This window comes from Symphalangus syndactylus, chromosome 1, assembly GCF_028878055.3.
Source record: "Symphalangus syndactylus isolate Jambi chromosome 1, NHGRI_mSymSyn1-v2.1_pri, whole genome shotgun sequence".
Classification (NCBI taxonomy): Eukaryota; Metazoa; Chordata; class Mammalia; order Primates; family Hylobatidae; genus Symphalangus; species Symphalangus syndactylus.
Window position 1 is genome coordinate 122635001 of NC_072423.2, and position 18741 is coordinate 122653741.

The 18741-nt window shown below is 42.6% G+C and overlaps 1 protein-coding gene and 1 non-coding gene across 16 annotated transcripts in view; one reads left to right on the forward strand and one right to left on the reverse strand.

The window, feature by feature from the left end:
* Positions 1 to 18741, reverse strand: part of SLC22A14 (solute carrier family 22 member 14) — a 36741-nt gene that overhangs the window by 12472 nt on the left and 5528 nt on the right. For 14 of the 15 annotated variants that reach the window (XM_055282759.2, XM_055282740.2, XM_055282806.2 and 11 more), the window contains exon 2: positions 49 to 564. In XM_055282759.2, the coding sequence (XP_055138734.1) occupies positions 49 to 564 (516 nt within the window). Of the gene's footprint in view, positions 1 to 48; positions 565 to 15108; positions 15224 to 18741 lie in introns of all 15 variants that reach the window. The other variant, XM_055282750.2, reaches the window with a different exon arrangement.
* On the forward strand, positions 2716 to 2822 carry LOC129461178 (U6 spliceosomal RNA). Its single transcript, XR_008650412.1, has one exon. It is a non-coding gene; the product is annotated as a U6 spliceosomal RNA (small nuclear RNA).

The window sequence follows — 18741 nt, forward strand, 5'->3', positions numbered from 1 at the left end:
ACAACTCAGCCTGTAGGGTAGTTACAGACAACCCATGACAAGACATACCTCATTGATCAGTGATCGCTTCTTAGCGGCAGGATAGATCCACCCATCTTGGCATGTGTCTGTGTCATTGAGGCCAAACTGGATGATAGAATCCAGATTCCAAGGCACAGGAAGGTACATGAGGCATGTCAGGAAACTGCCATTGGGTGCTTGGGGTATGGTCAGATTCAGCTGCTGAGCTTCGGACAGGTGGGGACCCACTGCCAGGATCCAGCTGGTATTGCAATAGGGCTTCTGGGCTGTGAACACGAAGTGGTCAGCAAACATGAAGAAGGCCGACATGATGCTGGGGATAAAGGTGAGGGCCACTAGCCTCTGCTGGAATGTGCCAAACTCCCCCACCGCATCCAGGAGGTTGGCAAACTTGTCATCCTGCTTGGTGTGGACAGCCCTCAATCTGTGTAACAGCATCTCCAGAGACCGGGAATGTGGATGTCCTGCTGTCTCATGCTGGTTCAAGTTCCTGGAAGCATCCTGGGATCTGAGCTCTTCCTTGAAGTTCCCCTCTCCTGCCATCTGTCCAAAGAAAGGGTGCAGCTCAGTCTCTGCTGAAACCACTTCCTAAACATCAGAGACCAGCATGGGAGCCACCGACCAGGAACTGGCCTCTGGCTTGAAGCAATATGGATTCCAACCTTGATGTTCTCAGTAGTTCCCTCCCTTGCTTTCTTAGTTATTCCCCACTGGCCCAACCATCCTGGAGTTTTAGTGTAATTAAGATTTTTAATGTTTTAGAAAATGCTGTGCTTCTGTTGTCATGAAGGACTAAGTTCTGAGGAACTCTCCTACAACTTCCCCACAACTCAAACTTTTTGTTTACACACACACTGAGACACCAATGGTCTTGCAAAAGGTAGGAGAGGTCTCCAGGGACCTTTTCTTCAAAAACAAACAAAGATCTGCGTCGGCAGTGGCCAGGAGCTGGGCCCAAGGTGGGAGGCTGGAAGCCTGGGCCACAGAGATGGGGCACCAAGGCTGGTGCAGTGGTGAGGTGGTGCAGCATGGAGCCAAACTGCAAAGGCAGGAGCGGGGAAGGAGGAAGGTGAGCAGTACAGACTGTCAGCATATTACCTTGCAACAGCGGCGAGGAGGGGAAACTAAGCTTAAAACTCTGTTTTGAGCCAAAACTCTCAGAAGGGGTAACAGTTCCTGGTGCGGGGCACCCCTTGGCTCAGCGCAGAGGCAGAAGTGAGCCTTCTCTAAAGGAAGATTTCTTCGAGTTGATTCTGTAAGACTCTCACAGAGGTACATCAAGCAAAGAGATTACAGCTTGAGAAGGCAAGCCACTCTACAAGTCAACAGAACCCAGAAACCACAGACTTTTAGACTGCAGATGTTGAAACCGTCAGATACAAAATTTAGAACAGCTATTGTATGAACTTTTTAAGGATTTAAAGGTTATAATTACAAAAATGAACTTACAACAACAATCAGGAAAAAGCGGACACTTTTGGAAGGAAGATTAGGAACTTTTAAAAATGAAAGCTTGTTGAATGGCAAGTTGTTGTTGTTGAGATAAAAACACTAAGAGGAAAGTTAAACAAATTTGACACAAAGAATCAGTGAACTGGAATAAACTGCTGAAATGTGATAGAGAGGTAAAGAGACTTGGTAGATAGAAGATTTAACATGTGTCTAACTGCAAGCCCACAAGGAGAAACGCAGATGAAATAAAAACATACTTTTTCTAAAACTTTTAAAACAAATTCTTAGATCCAGGAAATGTAACTTAGGCAGGATAAATAAAAAAGAAAACCATGGCTAGACACATTGCCGTGAAGCTGCAGGACACCAATGACAAAGAAAAGATCTTGAAAATCAGCTGGAGAGAAGACAGGCCACTGACTAATGAACAGCCTCAGCAGTCTCCTGTTAGAAGCAGGTGCAGGCAGGTAGATCACTTGAGCCCAGGGGTTCAAGACCAGCCTAGGCAACATAGTGAAACCCTGTCTCTACAAGAAAATACAAAAAAATTTAGCCAGACTTGGTGGCATGTGCCTGTAGTCTCAGCTACTCAGGAGGCTGAGGTGGGAGGATCACCTGGGCCCAGGGAGGTCGAGGCTGCAGTGAGCCATGATCATGCCACTGCACTCCAGCCTGGGTAACAGAGCGAGACCCTGTCTCAAAAAAAGAAAAAAAAGAAGATAAAAGTTAAGCAACAAGGAAACCAGCAGAGCGAAGAATATTTTCAAAATGTGGATGGAAAATTATAGACCACATAGAATTGTATACCCAGCAAAATTGTCTGTCAAGAACTAGGGTAAAATAAAGGTAATTATAGAGATAACCAGAAATTGAGAGAACACACAGCAAGAGACCTGATTTGATTGAACTTTTTTTTTTTTTTTTTTTTGAGACAGAGTCTCGCTCTGTCACCCAGGCTGGAGTGTAGTGGTGTGATCTTGGCTTACTGCAAGCTCTGCCTCCTGGGTTCACACAATTCTCCTGCCTCAGCCTCCCGAGTAGCTGGGACTACAGGCGCCAGCCACCACGCCCGGCTAATTTTTTGTATTTTTTTTTTTAGTAGAGACGGGGTTTCACCGTGTTGGCCAGGATTGTCTTGATCTCCTGACCTCATGAGCCGCCCACCTCGGCCTCCCAAAGTGCTGGGATTACAGGTGTGAGCCACCGCGCCCGGCCTGATTGAACTTTTAAAAGATAAGAAGGGTGCTGGCTTCGGCAGCACATATACTAAAATTGGAATGATATAGAGAAGATTAGCATGACCTTTGCACAAGGATGACACACAAATTTGTAAAGTGTTCCATATTTAAATAAATAAATAAAAGATAAGAAGGAAAATGATCTCTGGAGGACAGCCAGAGATGCAATAATGAGTGGTAAAACGGGAAAAATGTAAGCAAATTCAAATATTGATTGTATTAAATAAATATGATCATTGAGATTGTATTGAATCTATAGTGGAGAAGAATTTATATCTTAACAACAATATTGAGTCTTCTAACCCATGAGGATAGAAGGAAGATAGATAGAGATAGAGATAGCTCCATATGTTTTTAAGTTAAAAAAAAAAACTTGTGAATACATCACAAGTTAAAGAAGAAATCATGGTGGGAGTTTAAAAATATTTATAAATGAGTGATAGTAAGAACCGTAACATATCAAAATGTATGGGTGGTATAAAAAGCGGTACTTGTGGGAAGTTTATAGCTTTAAGTGCTTTATAATAGAAAATCAGAAAGACTGAAAATTAGTCAACTAAACAACCATCATAAGAAGTGGGAAAAAACACAAAAGCATAAATCTAAAAAAAGTAAAGGAAGAAGGTAGTAAAGTTAAGACAAAAATAAAGGAACTAGAAACAAAGGTATAAGAAAGGGAATCAACAAAGTTCAAAATTAGTTCCTTGAATAGATTAAGAAGATAGACAAAACTTTAGTGAAATTACATAAAAAATAAAATAAAAAAGACAGAAGATACAAATAAGTCTTTTATATATGCAAAAAGGAATATACAGATATAGCAAGACTGAAAATATTAACTGGATACTAACATCAGCTTTATGCCAATGAATTTAAAAACTTAGGTGAATTAAATTTCTAAACCAAAATTACTCAAAACAGATTTAAGAATAAATAGAAAGTCTTAAAAGTTCTATAATGACTAAAAGCAGAAGCAAAAAAATCTTCCCACAAAGGAAGTCCAATTTATATAATTTTTTTTCAGGGAACAGGCAAAGATATATACTCCCAAAGAATTTTAACTTTGATAGCACAACTAGAAAATTACAGTACAAAAAGGAAATCACAGATACATTTCATTCATAAAAATGGATGCAAAAAACTCTAAATACAATGTTAGTAAATCAAATTTAATAGTACATTAAGAGAAAAATATATCACAGTAAAGACAGTTTTATTTTATCTTTGAGACAGTGTCTCACTTGGTCACCTAGGCTAGGGTGCAGTGGCACAGTCTCGGCTCACAGCAGCCTCGACCTCCCAGGCTCAAGCAATCTTCCCACCTCAGCCTCCTTGAGTAGCGGAGACTACAGGTGCACCCACCACACCCGGCTAATTTTTATATTTTTTGTAGAGACGAAGTCTTGTTATGTTGCCCAGGTTGGTCTGGAACTCCTGAGCTCAAGAAATCTGCCTGCCTTGGCAATCTGCCACCATGCATGGCCGGTTAAAAACAGTTTTAACCAGAAATGCAAAGATGGTTTTACTATTAGAAAAAAAAAAAAAAAAAATATATATATATATATATATATATATATATATATGTATACTTTTCTTTTTTTGAGACAGAGTCTCACTCTTGTCACCCAGGCTGGAGTGCAGTGATGCCATCTCAGCTCACTGGAACCTCTGTCTCCTGGGTTGAAGCAATTCTCCTGACTCAGCCTCCCGAGTAGCTGGGATTACAGGCATGCGCCACCATGCCTGGCTAATTTTTGTATTTTTTAGTAGAGACGGGTTTTCACCATGTTGGCCAGGCTGGTCTTGAACTCCTGACCTCAGGTGATCCGCCCGCCCTGGCCTCCCAAAGTGCTGGGATTACAGGCTCCTGAGCCACTGCGCCTGGCCTAGATAATATATAAATACTTATATTTATATAAGTAATAAATCAATACTTAATAGATCAATGGAGAAAACCATATGATCATGTTTATAGATGCGGAAAATGCATTTGATAAAATTCAACAATTTGTGATTTTTAAAGAAAAACCCTAAGAAAAATGAGAAATTTAGTAACAAAAAAACTATCTCTCCCCTCCACAAAAGAAAAATCCTAAAAAGGAAACATTAAAAGTATCCCTTTTAAAATCAGAGGGAAGACAAAGATGCCCACAATTACTTATTTGACATTATGCTGGTGGCCCTAGCCAGTGCAATGAGATAAGAAAGAGAAATTAAAGATGTAAAGATTGAAAAGAAAATAAAACCCCAAAGAATCTACAGAGAATTAGAAACAATAGGAGAGCTTAGCAAGGTAGCTGCATATAATGTGAATATATAAAAGTCAATTGCATTTCTGTAAACCCAAAACAATTAGAAAATATAATTTGTAAAAGTATGCCATTCAGTGAAAAAAATCTTCAAACTCACTCAAAATTTGCTGAAATGCTAATTACAGCAATACTGTGATAACATTTCTCACCTATCACATTGGCACATTTTGTTGATGAGGCTGTGGGGAAACAAGCTCTTTCATAGATTGCTGATGGGAATGCAAACTGGCACAACCTTTCTGAAGGACAATTTGGCAATACCTGATATGAAAGAACGAGTTAACCCAGACACCCTGATTTGTTTTCGTCTTGCACATGTTCAGAAAGGACTGCTTGAGTGATTAGTCTTTGGCTGGCTTCTGGAATTGAACTTTTGGAGTGTTCCCTGTGCTACCATTAAGAGTGTTTGGGGCCAGGTGCAGTGGCTCATGCCTGTAATCCCAGCATTTGGGGAGGCTGAGTGGGGAGAATTGCCTGAGGCCAGAAGTTCAAGACCAGCCTAGGCAATATAGCGAGACCCACCCCCCCATCTCTAAAAAAACAAACAAAAAAATTAGCCAGGCATGGTGGAATACACTTGTAGTCCTAGCCCCCGGGGAGGTTGAGCCACTCCTGATAGCTTGAGCCCAGGAGTTTAAAGCTGCCATGTGCAAGGCCTTATCTCTAAAAAAAAGTTTAAAAAGAGTGTTTGGCATGCTTGGAACCTTGAACCACATTGTACCTGCTTGGCTAGGTAGCTTATGCCTTATGCTGAACATCTTTCCTTCTTGGGGTCAGAAATTGGGGAATGCAGTTTCAGTAATTATCGTTAGTCATGAAGGCACTGTGTGGTTTCATGTTCAACCCCCAATAACAATGCTGGGCTCTTAGGCTCAGGGAGGTTCCATGGCAGAAAGACTTCACACATGTTGCTGCAGTTCGTTGTTGGGGAAGTAAGGGCGTCCCATGTACTTTCATTGGGAGAAGATGGGAAGATGGCACCCAGTATCCTCTAGACTCCACCCAATGTGCCTTTTCCCTTTATTGACCTTGCATTGTACCCTTTCGTTTGTTGTAATAAATTGTAGCAGTGTGTATAATAACTTTTTTTTTTGAGATGAAGGCTCGCTGTGTCCCCCGGACTGGAGTGCAGTGGTGTGATCTTGGCTCACTTCAACTTCTGCCTCCCAGGTTCAAGTGATGCTCCTGCCTCAGGCTCCCAAGTAGCTGGGACAACAGGCACACACCACCACACCTGGCTAATTTTTGTATTTTTGGTAGACATAGAGTTTTACCATATTGGCCAGGGTGGTCTTGAACTCCTGACCTTAGGTGATCCGCCCACCTTGGCCTCCCAAAATGCTGGGATTACAGGCGTAAGCCACTGCACCCAGCCCTAGAATAACTTTTGAGGCCCATGAATGCTTCTGGTGAATTGCAGAGCCTGGGAGCAGTCTTACAGACCACTGATAACACCTAAAAAACTATGTATACACTTACTTTTTGATTTAGCAATCCCACTTCGGGAATTTACCCTGAAGACTCACTTCCAACAGTAAGAAAATACATGTGTACAAGGTTATTCACACTGCAGCATTGATTGTATCACAAAATATTGGGAAAAAACCTAAATATCCATATACATAGGAGACTGGTTGAATAAACAGTGGTATAGCCACTCAGTGCAATACTACAACTGGCACGGTGCCTCACACCTATAATCCTGGCACTTTGGGAGGCTGAGGCAGGAGGATTGCTTGAGCCCAGGAGTTCAACACCAGCCTGGCCAACAAAACAAGACCCATCTCTACAAAATATAAAATAATTAACCAGGTGTAGTGATGCATGCTGTTAGTCCCAGCTACTTGGGAGGCTAAAGCAGGAGGGTCACTTGAGCCCAGGAGATTGAAGCTGCCGTGAGCTATGAATGCTCCACTGCCATCCAGCCTGGGCGATAGGGTGAAACCATCTCAAAAATTAAAAAGTGACATTATGCAGCTGTAAAAAAGAATGAGGAAAATGTCTATTCATTGATATGGAATGATTTCCAGACCATATTGGTAAGTGAAGAAAGCAAAATGCTCAAGTATCTCTAGTAAGCTGCTCTTCGTGTAATAAAAGGGGATATAAGAATATACATGTATCTGCTCAGTTGTGAAAAAAATACAGAAGGATAAGTCACAAACTAATGAGACTAATTATCTCTGAGGGTGAGTGGGTGGGTATGGGTGAAAAGAATGAGGGAATGGAATGGGGTAGACGGGATGGGAGGGGAGGGACTGTTCTCTGAGTATAGCTTTTAGTATAATTCTGATTTTAGAACCTTAGTAAGGTTTCACCTACACCCCATACCCAAATAAGTAATTAACTAAAACCAACCTGTACAAAGAAGTAATCCAAACAACAGCAAGTAAACCTAATGTGATACAAATAAACATCATAACTGCATTGAAGAGGATGGGGAAGAAAAGGACTAATCTAAGTAACTGAAAAATAGCATATTGACTACATATTGTAAAGCTAAAGATGAAAAGAACTGTACACAAGTATTGTTACCCTAGTTAGTGAATTTGTTTCTCACAGAGATGGATTTGCAGTTCTGAAACTATGTGTATACTATAAGCAAATAAGTAACTATATTGTAGATAATAAGAGCTAGGTCTTTGTCAGAGAAAGGAGTTACAACAAAGGACAGGGGAAGCTGGGCACAGTGGCTCATACCTGTAATCCCAGCACTTTGGAGGCCAAGGCAGGTGGATCACCTGAGGTCAGAAGTTCAAGACCAGCCTGGCCAACATGTTGAAACCCTGTCTCTACTAAACAATACAAAAATTAGCTGGATATGGTGGCACCTGCCTGTAATTCCAGCTACTCCAGAGGCTGAGGCAGGAGAATTGCTTGAACCCAGGAGGCAGAGGTTGCAGTGAGCTGAGATGGTGCCACTGCACTCCAGCCTGGGTGACAGAGCAAGACTCCATCTAAAACACACACACACACACACGCACACAAGACGGGGAAGACTATAATGAAGACTGTGGTGTTGGATTGGAACCAAAGGTACCAGAATGAACTCATGATAGATAGATAGATAGATAGATAGATAGATAGATAGATAGATAGATGTATTTGCATGTCTATTTTCTAGCTCTGTCCACTAGATGGCCTAGAAAAAATAACAGCTTAGTAGCAATGAGCACACCTAGTACTCAGATCTTGGTTCCTAAATAAAAGAACCAGGGTTTGTTGGAGAAATGGTTGATTCCAGGGTTGGAGCAGGGACAGTACAAGATGATTATAAAATATCTTGTGGTGCCAGAAAGCAAGAAAGCACCCTAAAATGATGGAGGCAAATCAAAAGAACACAGGAGCCAAACTGAAGGCGTCCCCAGTGGACAAATTTGGGACAATTTTATCAGCAAAATAAATAATGATAGTAATAGGTTATAACCCATAGAATAAATATGAGTCCATAATGATATAAATAAATAACTGAATAAATAAGTAGTATCAAAGGGACAGCTCTTCCTTACTGTAGAATCCCGCAGTAATGAGTGTAGAAAAAATGATGAAAATACAAAAATCGCCATTTGGCAAGCACCGGTTATAATTGTTACAGGCAAGAATCATTGATGAATATTAAAATTAGAGGATGAAAATATGAGAAACAGATATTTACATAATATCAAAGTGTGTCTCACTATAAGATACTTATCATTTACAAAGCGGAAAATAATAACTTAATAGTGAAGAAATTTGGCAGATACCATTTTAACCAAGTAATCAAAATTAAAATCACCAGTAATGGGACGTGAAGACATCATACACCACTGCGTATGATGTACTAAGGGCACAACAGCACTTCTGAGGTATTCTTGCCAGAAATACATGCCTTAATATAATCATAAGAAAACACCAAACAAGGCTGGGTGGGGAAGGGAGAGCATCAGGAAGAATAGCTAATGGATGCTGGGTTTAATACTTAGGTGATAGGTTGATCCATGCAGCAAACCACACAGGACACATTTACCTGTGTAACAAATATGCACATCCTGCACATGTACCCCTGAACTTAAAATAAAGGTGGAAGAAAAATTTTTAAAAGACACACCCACCACCAAACAGATTTAGGGGCATTCTACAAAATAGCTGCCTAGTACTTTTCAAGTATTAAAGCATGAAGAAGGCTGAGGAACTTTCCCAGACTGTAGGAGACTAAGAAGACATTGAGAGACAGGGCTAGCTGAATTTTCTAGGCTAAGAATCCCTAAGCCTAGCTGGGAAGTTGACTGCATCTACCTTTAACATGGAGCTTGCAACTTAGCTCACACCCAACCAAACAGGTAGTAAAGACAGCTCACGAAAATGCTAATTAGGCAAAACCAGGAGGTAAAGAAATAGCCAATCATCTATCGCCTGAGAGCACAGAAGGAGGGAAAATGATAAGGATATAAACCCAGGCATTCGAGCTGGCAACAGCTACCCCCTTTTGGTCCCCTCCCATTTTATGGGAGCTCTGTTTTCACTCTATTAAATCTTGCAACTGCACACTCTTCTGGTCCGTGTTTGTTACAGTTTGAGCTGAGCTTTCACTCACCATCCACCACTGCTGTTTGTCGCCATCACAGACCCACCACTGACTCCCACCCCTCCAGATCTGGCAGGGTGTCTGCTGTGCTCCTGATCCAGCGAGGTGCCCATTGCCACTCCGGATTAGGCTAAAGGCTTGCCATTGTTCCTGCACAGCTAAGTGCCCAGGTTCACCCCAATTGAGCTGAACACTAGTCGCTGGGTTCCACAGCTCTCTTCTGTGACCCACAGCTTCTAATAGAGCTGTAACACTCACCGCATGGCCCAAGATTCCATTCCTTGGAATCTGTGAGGCCAAGAACCCCAAGTCAGAGAAAAAGAGGCTTGCTGCCATCTCAGAAGCGGCCCACCACCATCTTGGAAGTGGCCCACCACCATCTTGGGAGCTCTGGGAGCAAGGACCTCCTGGTAACATTTTGGCAACCACAAAGGGATCTCCAAAGTGGTGAGTAATATTGGACCACTTTTGCTTTCTATTCTGTCCTATCCTTCCTTAGAATTGGAAGAAAATACCGGGCACCTGTCAGCTGGTTAAAAATGATTAGCATGGCCGCTGACTTAAGACTCAGGTGTGAGGCTGTCTGGGTAAGGGCTAACAGCCCCCAACCTTTCTGGGTTGGGAACATTGGTCTGCCTGGAACGAGCTTCCACTTTTAATTTTCCTGGGGAAGCTGAGGGCTGACTAGAGGCAGAAAGCTGTCGTCCCAAACTCCCAGCGTTAGCTGGTTGAGATCATGGCACAGCCAGAAGTCTCTATTCAACAGTCGCCCATGCGTGCGCCCCTACCTTTCCTTCTGACCCATACCTCCTGGGTCCCAACCACGACTTGCTTGAAAGTGTAGCCCCAAAAATCTCCTTACCTCTGAATCTACTTCCTCTGATCCCTGTCTCCTAGGTACTAATGGTTCAGACTTTCATTTCCTCTAGAAAGTTGTATCTCCAAAGGGATCTAAGGAAGCTCTACGCTGAGTCCTTAGGCATCTAGGCTATAAACCCAGGGACTCTTATCCCTGGTGTCCCTCCTGATGTAGGTATATAGCTCTCGACATGGGCAGTTATGTGAGACCCATTCCCCACCACCCTTGCCAGGGCCCCAAGTTTGTAAATGGCTAAGAGAAGAGAGAGAGAGAGACAGAGACAGAGAGAGAGAGAGAGACAGAGACAGACAGCAGAGAGACAGAGACAGAGAGAGAGAGAGAGACAGAGACAGAGAGAGAGAGAGACAGAGACAGACAGCAGAGAGACAGAGAGGACAGAGACAGGACAGAGAGAGAGACAGAGGAGAAAGAGGCAGAGAGACAAAGAGGGAGTCAGAGAGAAAGAAAGAGAAAGATAGAAATAGTAAAAAAAAAAACAAGCAAACAAAAAAACCCAGTGTGCCCTACACCTTTAAAAGCCAGGGTAAATTTAAAACCTATAATTGATAATTGAAGGTCTTCTCAGTGACCCTATGACACTCCAATACTACCTTGTTGTCAGTGTAAACAAGGACGTAGCCTGAAAACACTGAGACCACTGACAACCCATAGGCTTCCTATCAAAAATCCTTAACCCAGTAACCCGCGGATGGCCAAAATGCATTCAATCTGTAGCAGCAACTGCTTTGCTAACAGAAGAAAGAAGAGAAGTAACTTTTAGAGGAAACCTCATTGTGAGCACACCTCACCAGTTCAGAATTATTCTAAGTCAAAAAAGCAAAAAGGTAGCTTACTAACTCAAAAATCTTAAAGTATGGGGCTATTCTGTTAGAAAAAGGTAATTTAACACCAACCACTGATAATTCCCTTAACCCAGCAGATTTCCTAACAGGGGATTTAAATTTTAATTGCCATACAAAGATCCGACCAGAACTCCCTTCAGGACAGGACAATAGATGCTTCCTCCCAGGTGATTGAGGAAAAACACCACAATGAGTATTCAGTAATTGATAAGGAGACTCTTGTGGAAGCAGAGTTAGGAGAATTGCCTAATAATTTGTCTGCTCAAACGTTGGATCTGTTTGCAGTCAGCCAAGCCTTAAAGTACTTACAGAATCAAAAAACTCTATCTCAATCCTGACTCAGAAGGTTACCTGCACCCTCTCTGAAATGAATTTGCATAAGAACTGTTTATGAGAATGCATCTTGATGGGGCAAAGTGGGTTGTTATGAAATACTTAGGAACCCAGCCCAGCTCTAGGACTCACCCCTGAGCACAAAGGCAATGTTGGGCATGCTGGTAAAGTACCACTAGAATCCAGCAGCCCGGACCCCTTTCTTTGTGGTCAAGAAAGGCGGGAAAACAGGTGCAGGACTGCTACATCGGTGAGCATAACTAATCTGATAAGCAGAGTTCCATAGGTGGTTACGCACCCTGGAAAGGAATAAGCACTAGGACCATACAGGACGCTCTAGGACTAATGCTCATCAGAAAATGACTAGGGGTGCTGGCATCCCTATGTTCTTTTTTCAGATGGGAAACATTCCCCCAAAAGCAAAAATGCCCCTAAGATGTATTCTGGAGAACTGGGACCAATTTGATCCTCAGACGCTAAGAAAGAAACGACTTATATTCTTCTGCAGTACCACCTGGCCATGATATCCTCTTCAAGAGAAACCTGCCTTCCTGAGGGAAGTATAAATTATAACACCATCTTACAGCTAGACCTCTTTTGTAGAAAAGAAGGCAAATGGAGTGACGTGCCATATGTACAAACTTTCTTTTCATTAAGAGACAACTCACAATTATGCAAAAGTGCGATTTATGCCCTACAGGAAGCCCTCAGAGTCTACTTCCCTACCCCAGCGTCCCCCCGACTCCTTCCTCAACTAATAAGAACCCCCCTTCAACCCAAACGGTCCAAAAGGAGATAAACAAAGGGGTAAACAATGAACCAAAGAGTGCCAATATTCCCCGATTATGCCCCCTCCAAGCAGTAGGAGGAGGAGAATTCAACCCAGCCAGAGTGCGTGTACCTTTTTCTCTCTCATACTTATAGCAAATTAAAACAGACGTATGTAAATTCTCAGATAACCCTGATGTCTATATTGATGTTTTACAAGGGTTAGGACAATCCTTTGATCTGACATGGAGAGATACAATGTTACTGCTAAATCAGACATTAACCCCAAATGAGAGAAGTGCCGCCATAACTGCAGCCTGAGTGTTTGGTGATCTCTGGTATCTCAGTCAGGTCAATGATAGGATGACAACAGAGGAAAGAACAATTCCCCACAGGCCAGCAGACAGTTCCCAGTGTAGACCCTCATTGGGACACAGAATCAGAACATGGAAATTGGTGCCGCAGACATTTGCTAACTTGCATGCTAGAAGGACTAAGGAAAACTAGAAAGAAGCCTATGAATTATTCAATGATGTCCACTGTAACACAAGGAAAGGAAGAAAATCCTACCACCTTTCTGGAGAGACTAAGGGAGGCATTGAGGAAGCATAGCTCCCTGTCACCTGACTCTATTGAAGGCCAACTAATCTTAAAGGATAAGTTTATCACTTGGTCAGCTGCAGACAGTAGAAAAAAACTTCAAAAGCCTTCCTTAGGCCCGGAGCAAAACTTAAAAACTCTATTGAACTTGGAAATCTTTGTTGTTTATAATAGAGATCAGGAGGAGCAGGTGGAATGGGACAAATGGGATTTAAAAAAGGCCACCACTTTAGTCTTGGCCCTCAGGCAAGCGGACTTTGGAGGCTCTGGAAAAGGGAAAACTGGGCAAATCGAATGCCTAATAAGGCTTGCTTCCAGTGTGGTCTACAACGACACTTTAAAAAAGATTGTCCGAATAGAAATAAGCCGCCCTCTCGTCCATGCCCCTTATGTCAAGGGAATCACTGGAAGGCCCACTGCCCCAGGGGATGAAGGTCCTCTGAGTCAGAAGTCACTAACCAGATGATCCAGCAGCAGGACTGAGGGTGCCCAGGGCAAGTGCCAGGCCATGCCATCACCCTCACAGAGCCCCGGGTATGCTTGACCATTGAGGGCCAGGAGGTTAACTGTCTCCTGGACACTGGCGCAGCCTTCTCAGTCTTACTCTCCTGTCCTGGACAACTGTCCTCCAGATCTGTCACTATCCAAGTGGTCCTAGGACAGCCAGTCACTAGATACTTCTCCCAGCCACTAAGTTGTGACTGGGGAACTTTACTTTTTTCACATGCTTTTCTAATTATGCCTGAAAGCCCCATTCCCTTGTTAGGGAGAGACATTCTAGCAAAAGTAGGGGCCATTATACACCTGAACATAGGAGAAGGAACACCCGTTTGTTATCCCCTGCTTGAGGAAGGAATTAATCCTGAAGTCTGGGCAAAGAAGGACAATATGGACAAGCAAAGAATGCCTGTCCTGTTCAAATTAAACTAAAGAATTCTGCCTCCTTTCCCTACCAAAGGCAGTATCCCCTTAGACACAAGGCCCAACAAGGACTCCAAAAAATTGTTAAGGACCTAAAAGCCCAATGCCTAGTAAAACCATGCAATAGCCCCTGCAATACTCCAATTTTAGGAGTACAGAAACCCAACGGACAGTGGAGGTTAGTGCAGGATATCAGGATTATCAATGAGGCTGCTGTCCCTCTATACCCAGCTGTATCTAACCTTCATACTCTGCTTTCCCAAATACCCGAGGAAGCAGAGTGGTTTAGAGTCCTGGACCTTAAGGATGCCTTTTTCTGCTTCCCTGTACATCCTGACTCTCAATTCTTGTTTGCCTTTGAAGATCCTTCGAACCCAACATCTCAACTCGACTGTTTTACCCCAAGGGTTCAGGGATAGCCCCCATCTATTTGGCCAGGCATTAGCCGAAGACTTGAGCAAGTTCGCATACCCGGACACCCTTGTCCTTTGGTACGTGGATGATTTGCTTTTAGCTGCCCGTTCAGAAACCTTGCACCAACAAGCCACCCAAGCGCTCTTAAATTTCCTTGCCACCTGTGGTTACAAGGTTTCCAAACCAAAGCCTCAGCTCTGCTCACAGCAGGTTAAATACTTAGGGCTAAAATTATCCAAAGGCACCAGGACCCTCAGTGAGGAATGTATCCAGCCTATACTGACTTTTCCTCATCCCAAAACCCTAAAGCAACTAAGAGAGTTCCTTGGCATAACAGGCTTCTGCCAAATATGGATTCCCAGGTACGGCGAAATAGCCAGGCCATTATATACACTAATTAAGGAAACTCAAAAAGCCAATACCCATGTAGTAAGATGGACACCTGAAGCAGAAGCAGCTTTCCAGGCCCTAAAGAAGGCCCTAACCCAAGCCCCAGTGTTAAGCTTGCCAACGGGGCAAGACTTTTCTTTATATGTCACAGAAAAAAAACAGGAATAGCTCTAGGAGTCCTTACACAGGTCCGAGGGACCAGCTTGCATCCCGTGGCATACCTCAGTAAGGAAATTGATGTAGTGGCAAAAGGTTGGCCTCATCATTTACGGGTAGTGGCGGCAGTAGCAGTCCTAGTATCTGAAGCAGTTAAAATAATACAGGGAAGAGATCTTACTGTGTGGACATCTCATGATATAAATGACATACTCACTGCTAAAGGAGACTTGTGGCTGTCAGACAACCTTTTGCTTGAATATCAGGCTCTATTACTTGAAGGTCCAGTGCTGCGACTGTGCACTTGTGCAACTCTTAACCCAGCCAAATTTCTTCCAGACAATGAAGAAAAGATAGAACATAACTGTCAACAAGTGATTGCTCAAACCTATGCCACTCAAGGAGACCTTCTAGAGGTTCCCTTGACTGATCCCGACCTCAACTTGTATACTGATGGAAGTTCCTTTGTAGAAAAAGGACTTCGAAAAGCAGGGTATGCAGTGGTCAGTAATAATGGAATACTTGAAAGTAATCCCCTCACTCCAGGAACTAGCGCTCACCTGGCAAAACTAATAGCCCTCACTGGGGCACTAGAATTAGGAGAAGGAAAAAGGGTAAATACATATACAGACTCTAAGTATGCTTACCTAGTCCTCCATGCCCATACAGCAATACGGAGAGAAAGGAAATTCCTAACTTCTGAGGGAACACTTATCAAACATCAGGAAGCCATTAGGAGATTATTATTGGCTGTACAGAAACCTAAAGAGGTGGCAGTCTTACACTGCCAGCGTCATCAGAAAGGAAAGGAAAAGGAAATAGAAGGGAACCGCCAAGCAGATATTGAAACCGAAAGAGCCACAAGGCAGGACCCATCATTAAAAATGCTTATAGAAGGACCCCTAGTATGGAGTCATCCCCTCTGGGAAACCAAGCCCCAGTACTCAACAGGAGAAATAGAATAGGGAACCTCACGAGGACATAGTTTCTTCCCCTCAGGATGGCTAACCAACGAAGAAGGAAAAATACTTTTGCCTGCAGCTAACCAATGAAAGTTACTTAAAATCCTTCATCAAACCTTTCACTTAGGCATTGATAGCACCCATCAGATGGCCAAATTATTGTTTATTGGACCAGGCCTTTTTAAAACTGTCAAGCAGATAGTCAGGGCCTGTAAAGTGTGCCAAAGAAATAATCCCCTGCACTGCAGGCCATACATTTCAATCCCTGTATCTTTAACCTCCTTGTTAAGTTTGTCTCTTCCAGAATCAAAGCTGTAAAACTACAAATCGATCTTCAAATTGAGCCCCAGATGCAGTCCATGACTAAGATCTACCGTGGACACCTGGACTGGCCTGCTAGCTCGCGCTCCAATGTTGATGACATTGAAGGCACCCCTCCCAAGGAAATCAACTTCACGACCCCTACTATGCCCCAATTCAGCAGGAAGCAGTTAGAGCGGTCATTGGCCAACCTCCCTAGCAGCAGTTGAGTTTTCCTGTTGAGAGGGAGGATTGAGAGACAGGACTAGCTGGATTTCCTAAGCTGACTAAGAATCCCTAAGCCTATCTGGGAAAGTGACCACATCTACCTTTAAACACGTGGCTTGCAACTTAGCTCACACCCGACTAATTAGGTAGTAAGGAGAGCTCACTAAAATTCTAATTAGGCAAAAACAGGAGGTAAAGAAATAGCCAATCATCTATTGCCTGAGAGCACAGCGGGAGGGACAATGATCGGGATATAAACCCAGGCATTCAAGCCAGCAACAGCTACCCTCTTTGGGTCTCCTCCCTTTGTATGGGAGCTCTGTTTTCACTCTATAAAATCTTGCAACTGCACACTCTTCTGGTCTGTGTTTGTTACAGCTTGAGCTGAGCTTTCGCTTGCCATCCACCACTGCTGTTTGTTGCTGTTGCAGACCCGCTGCTGACTTCCACTCCTCTGGATCTGGCAGGGTGTCTGCCGTGCTCCTGATCCAGCGAGGCGCCCATTGCCACTCCGGATTGGGCTAAAGGCTTGCCATTTTTCCTGCATGGCTGTGCCCAGGTTCATCCAAATCGAGCCAAACACTAGTAGCTGGGTTTCATGGTTCTCTTCCGTGACCCATGGCTTCTAATAGAGCTATAACACCCACCGCATGGCCCAAGATTCCATTCCTTAGAATCCTTGGGGCCAAGAACCCCAGGTCAGAGAACAAGAGGCTTGCTGCCATCTTGGAAGTGGCCTGCGACCATCTTGGGAGCTCTGGAAGCAAGGACCCCCTGGTAACAACATGACAACGAATCAGTGTGGGATCCTGGATTGGATCTCAGACCGGGAAAAGAATGTTAGTGGGAGAACTGGCCAAGTTCAAATTAGGTCTACAGATTAGTTAATAGTATCGTGTCAGTGTTAATTTTCTGGGTTAGATAAGTAAGATGCCAACATTAGGGGAATCTGGGTGTAGAAGGAATGAGAAGTCTGTGTTCATTTTTTTGCAACTTTTTTTTTTTTGTAGAGATAGAGTCACACTCTGTCACCCAGGTTGGATTGCAGTGGCACAATCATAGCTCACTGCAGCTGAACTCCTGGGCTTAGGTGCTCCTTCTGTCTCAGCCTTCAGAGAAGCTGTGTCTATAGGTGTGTGCCACCATGCAGGGCTAATTTTTTTATTTTTTGTAGAGATTAGGTCTCACTTTGTTGCCTAGGATGGTCTTGAACTTCTGGCCTCAAGTGATCCTCCCATCTTGGTCTCCCAAAGTGCTGGGATTACTGGCATGAGCCACTGTGCCCAGCCTCACAACTTTTGTTAAAACCCTAAAATCATTTCAAACTAAGACGATTTTTAAAAACGGGAAACTTTTAAAGATACCATTTATAAAATTGAAATACAGATAAGGAACAATCTAACAAAATACATACAAGACACCCATTAGGATGATTATTATTAATTTTTTTAATTATTTCAAACTAACATGATTTTTAAAAATGGGAAACTTTAAAAGATACCATTTATAATATTGAAATATAGATTAGAAACCATCTAACAAAATATGTACAAGACAGCCATTAGGATGACTATTATTAATTTTTTTAAAGAAAAGGAAACAAATGTTGGTGAGGATGTGGAGAAATTGGAGCCCTTTTGTATTGGAATGTAAAACGGTATGGCCACTACGGAAAACACTATGATGGTCCCTAAAAAAATTAAAAATAGAAGTACCATTTGATCCAACAATCTACTTCCGGGTACATACACAAAAGAATTGAAAGCAGGAGCTCAAACAGATTTGTACACCCATGTTCACAGGAGCATTGTTCACAATAGATAAAAGGTGGAAACAACACAAATGGCCATGGATGGATTAATGGATAAAGAAAGTGTGGTATATACATACAATGGAATATGAATCAGCCTTAAAAATGAATAAAATTATAATGCATGTTACAGTATGAATGAACCTTGAAAACATTCTGCTAAGTGAAATACCAATCACAAAAGGACATGTATGATTGCACTTATACGAGGTACCTAGTCAAATTCATAGACACAGAAAGTAGAATGGTGGTTACCAGGGACTGAGGGAGGAGGAAAAGGGGAGTTATTATTTAGTAGATACAGAATTTCAGTTTGGGAAAATGAAATAGTTCTGGAGATGGATGGTAGTGAAAGTTGCACAATGATGTGAATTACTTAATGCCACTGAACTGTACACTTAACAATGGTTAAGATGTTAAATTTTGTGTTGTGTATATATTACCACATTTTTAAAAAATGGTTTAAAAATATGTGCAAGACCTATGTGTAAAATAACGATAAAACGTACAGAAATACATGAAGAAAGAAAAGTAAATGTAGAGCTATCTC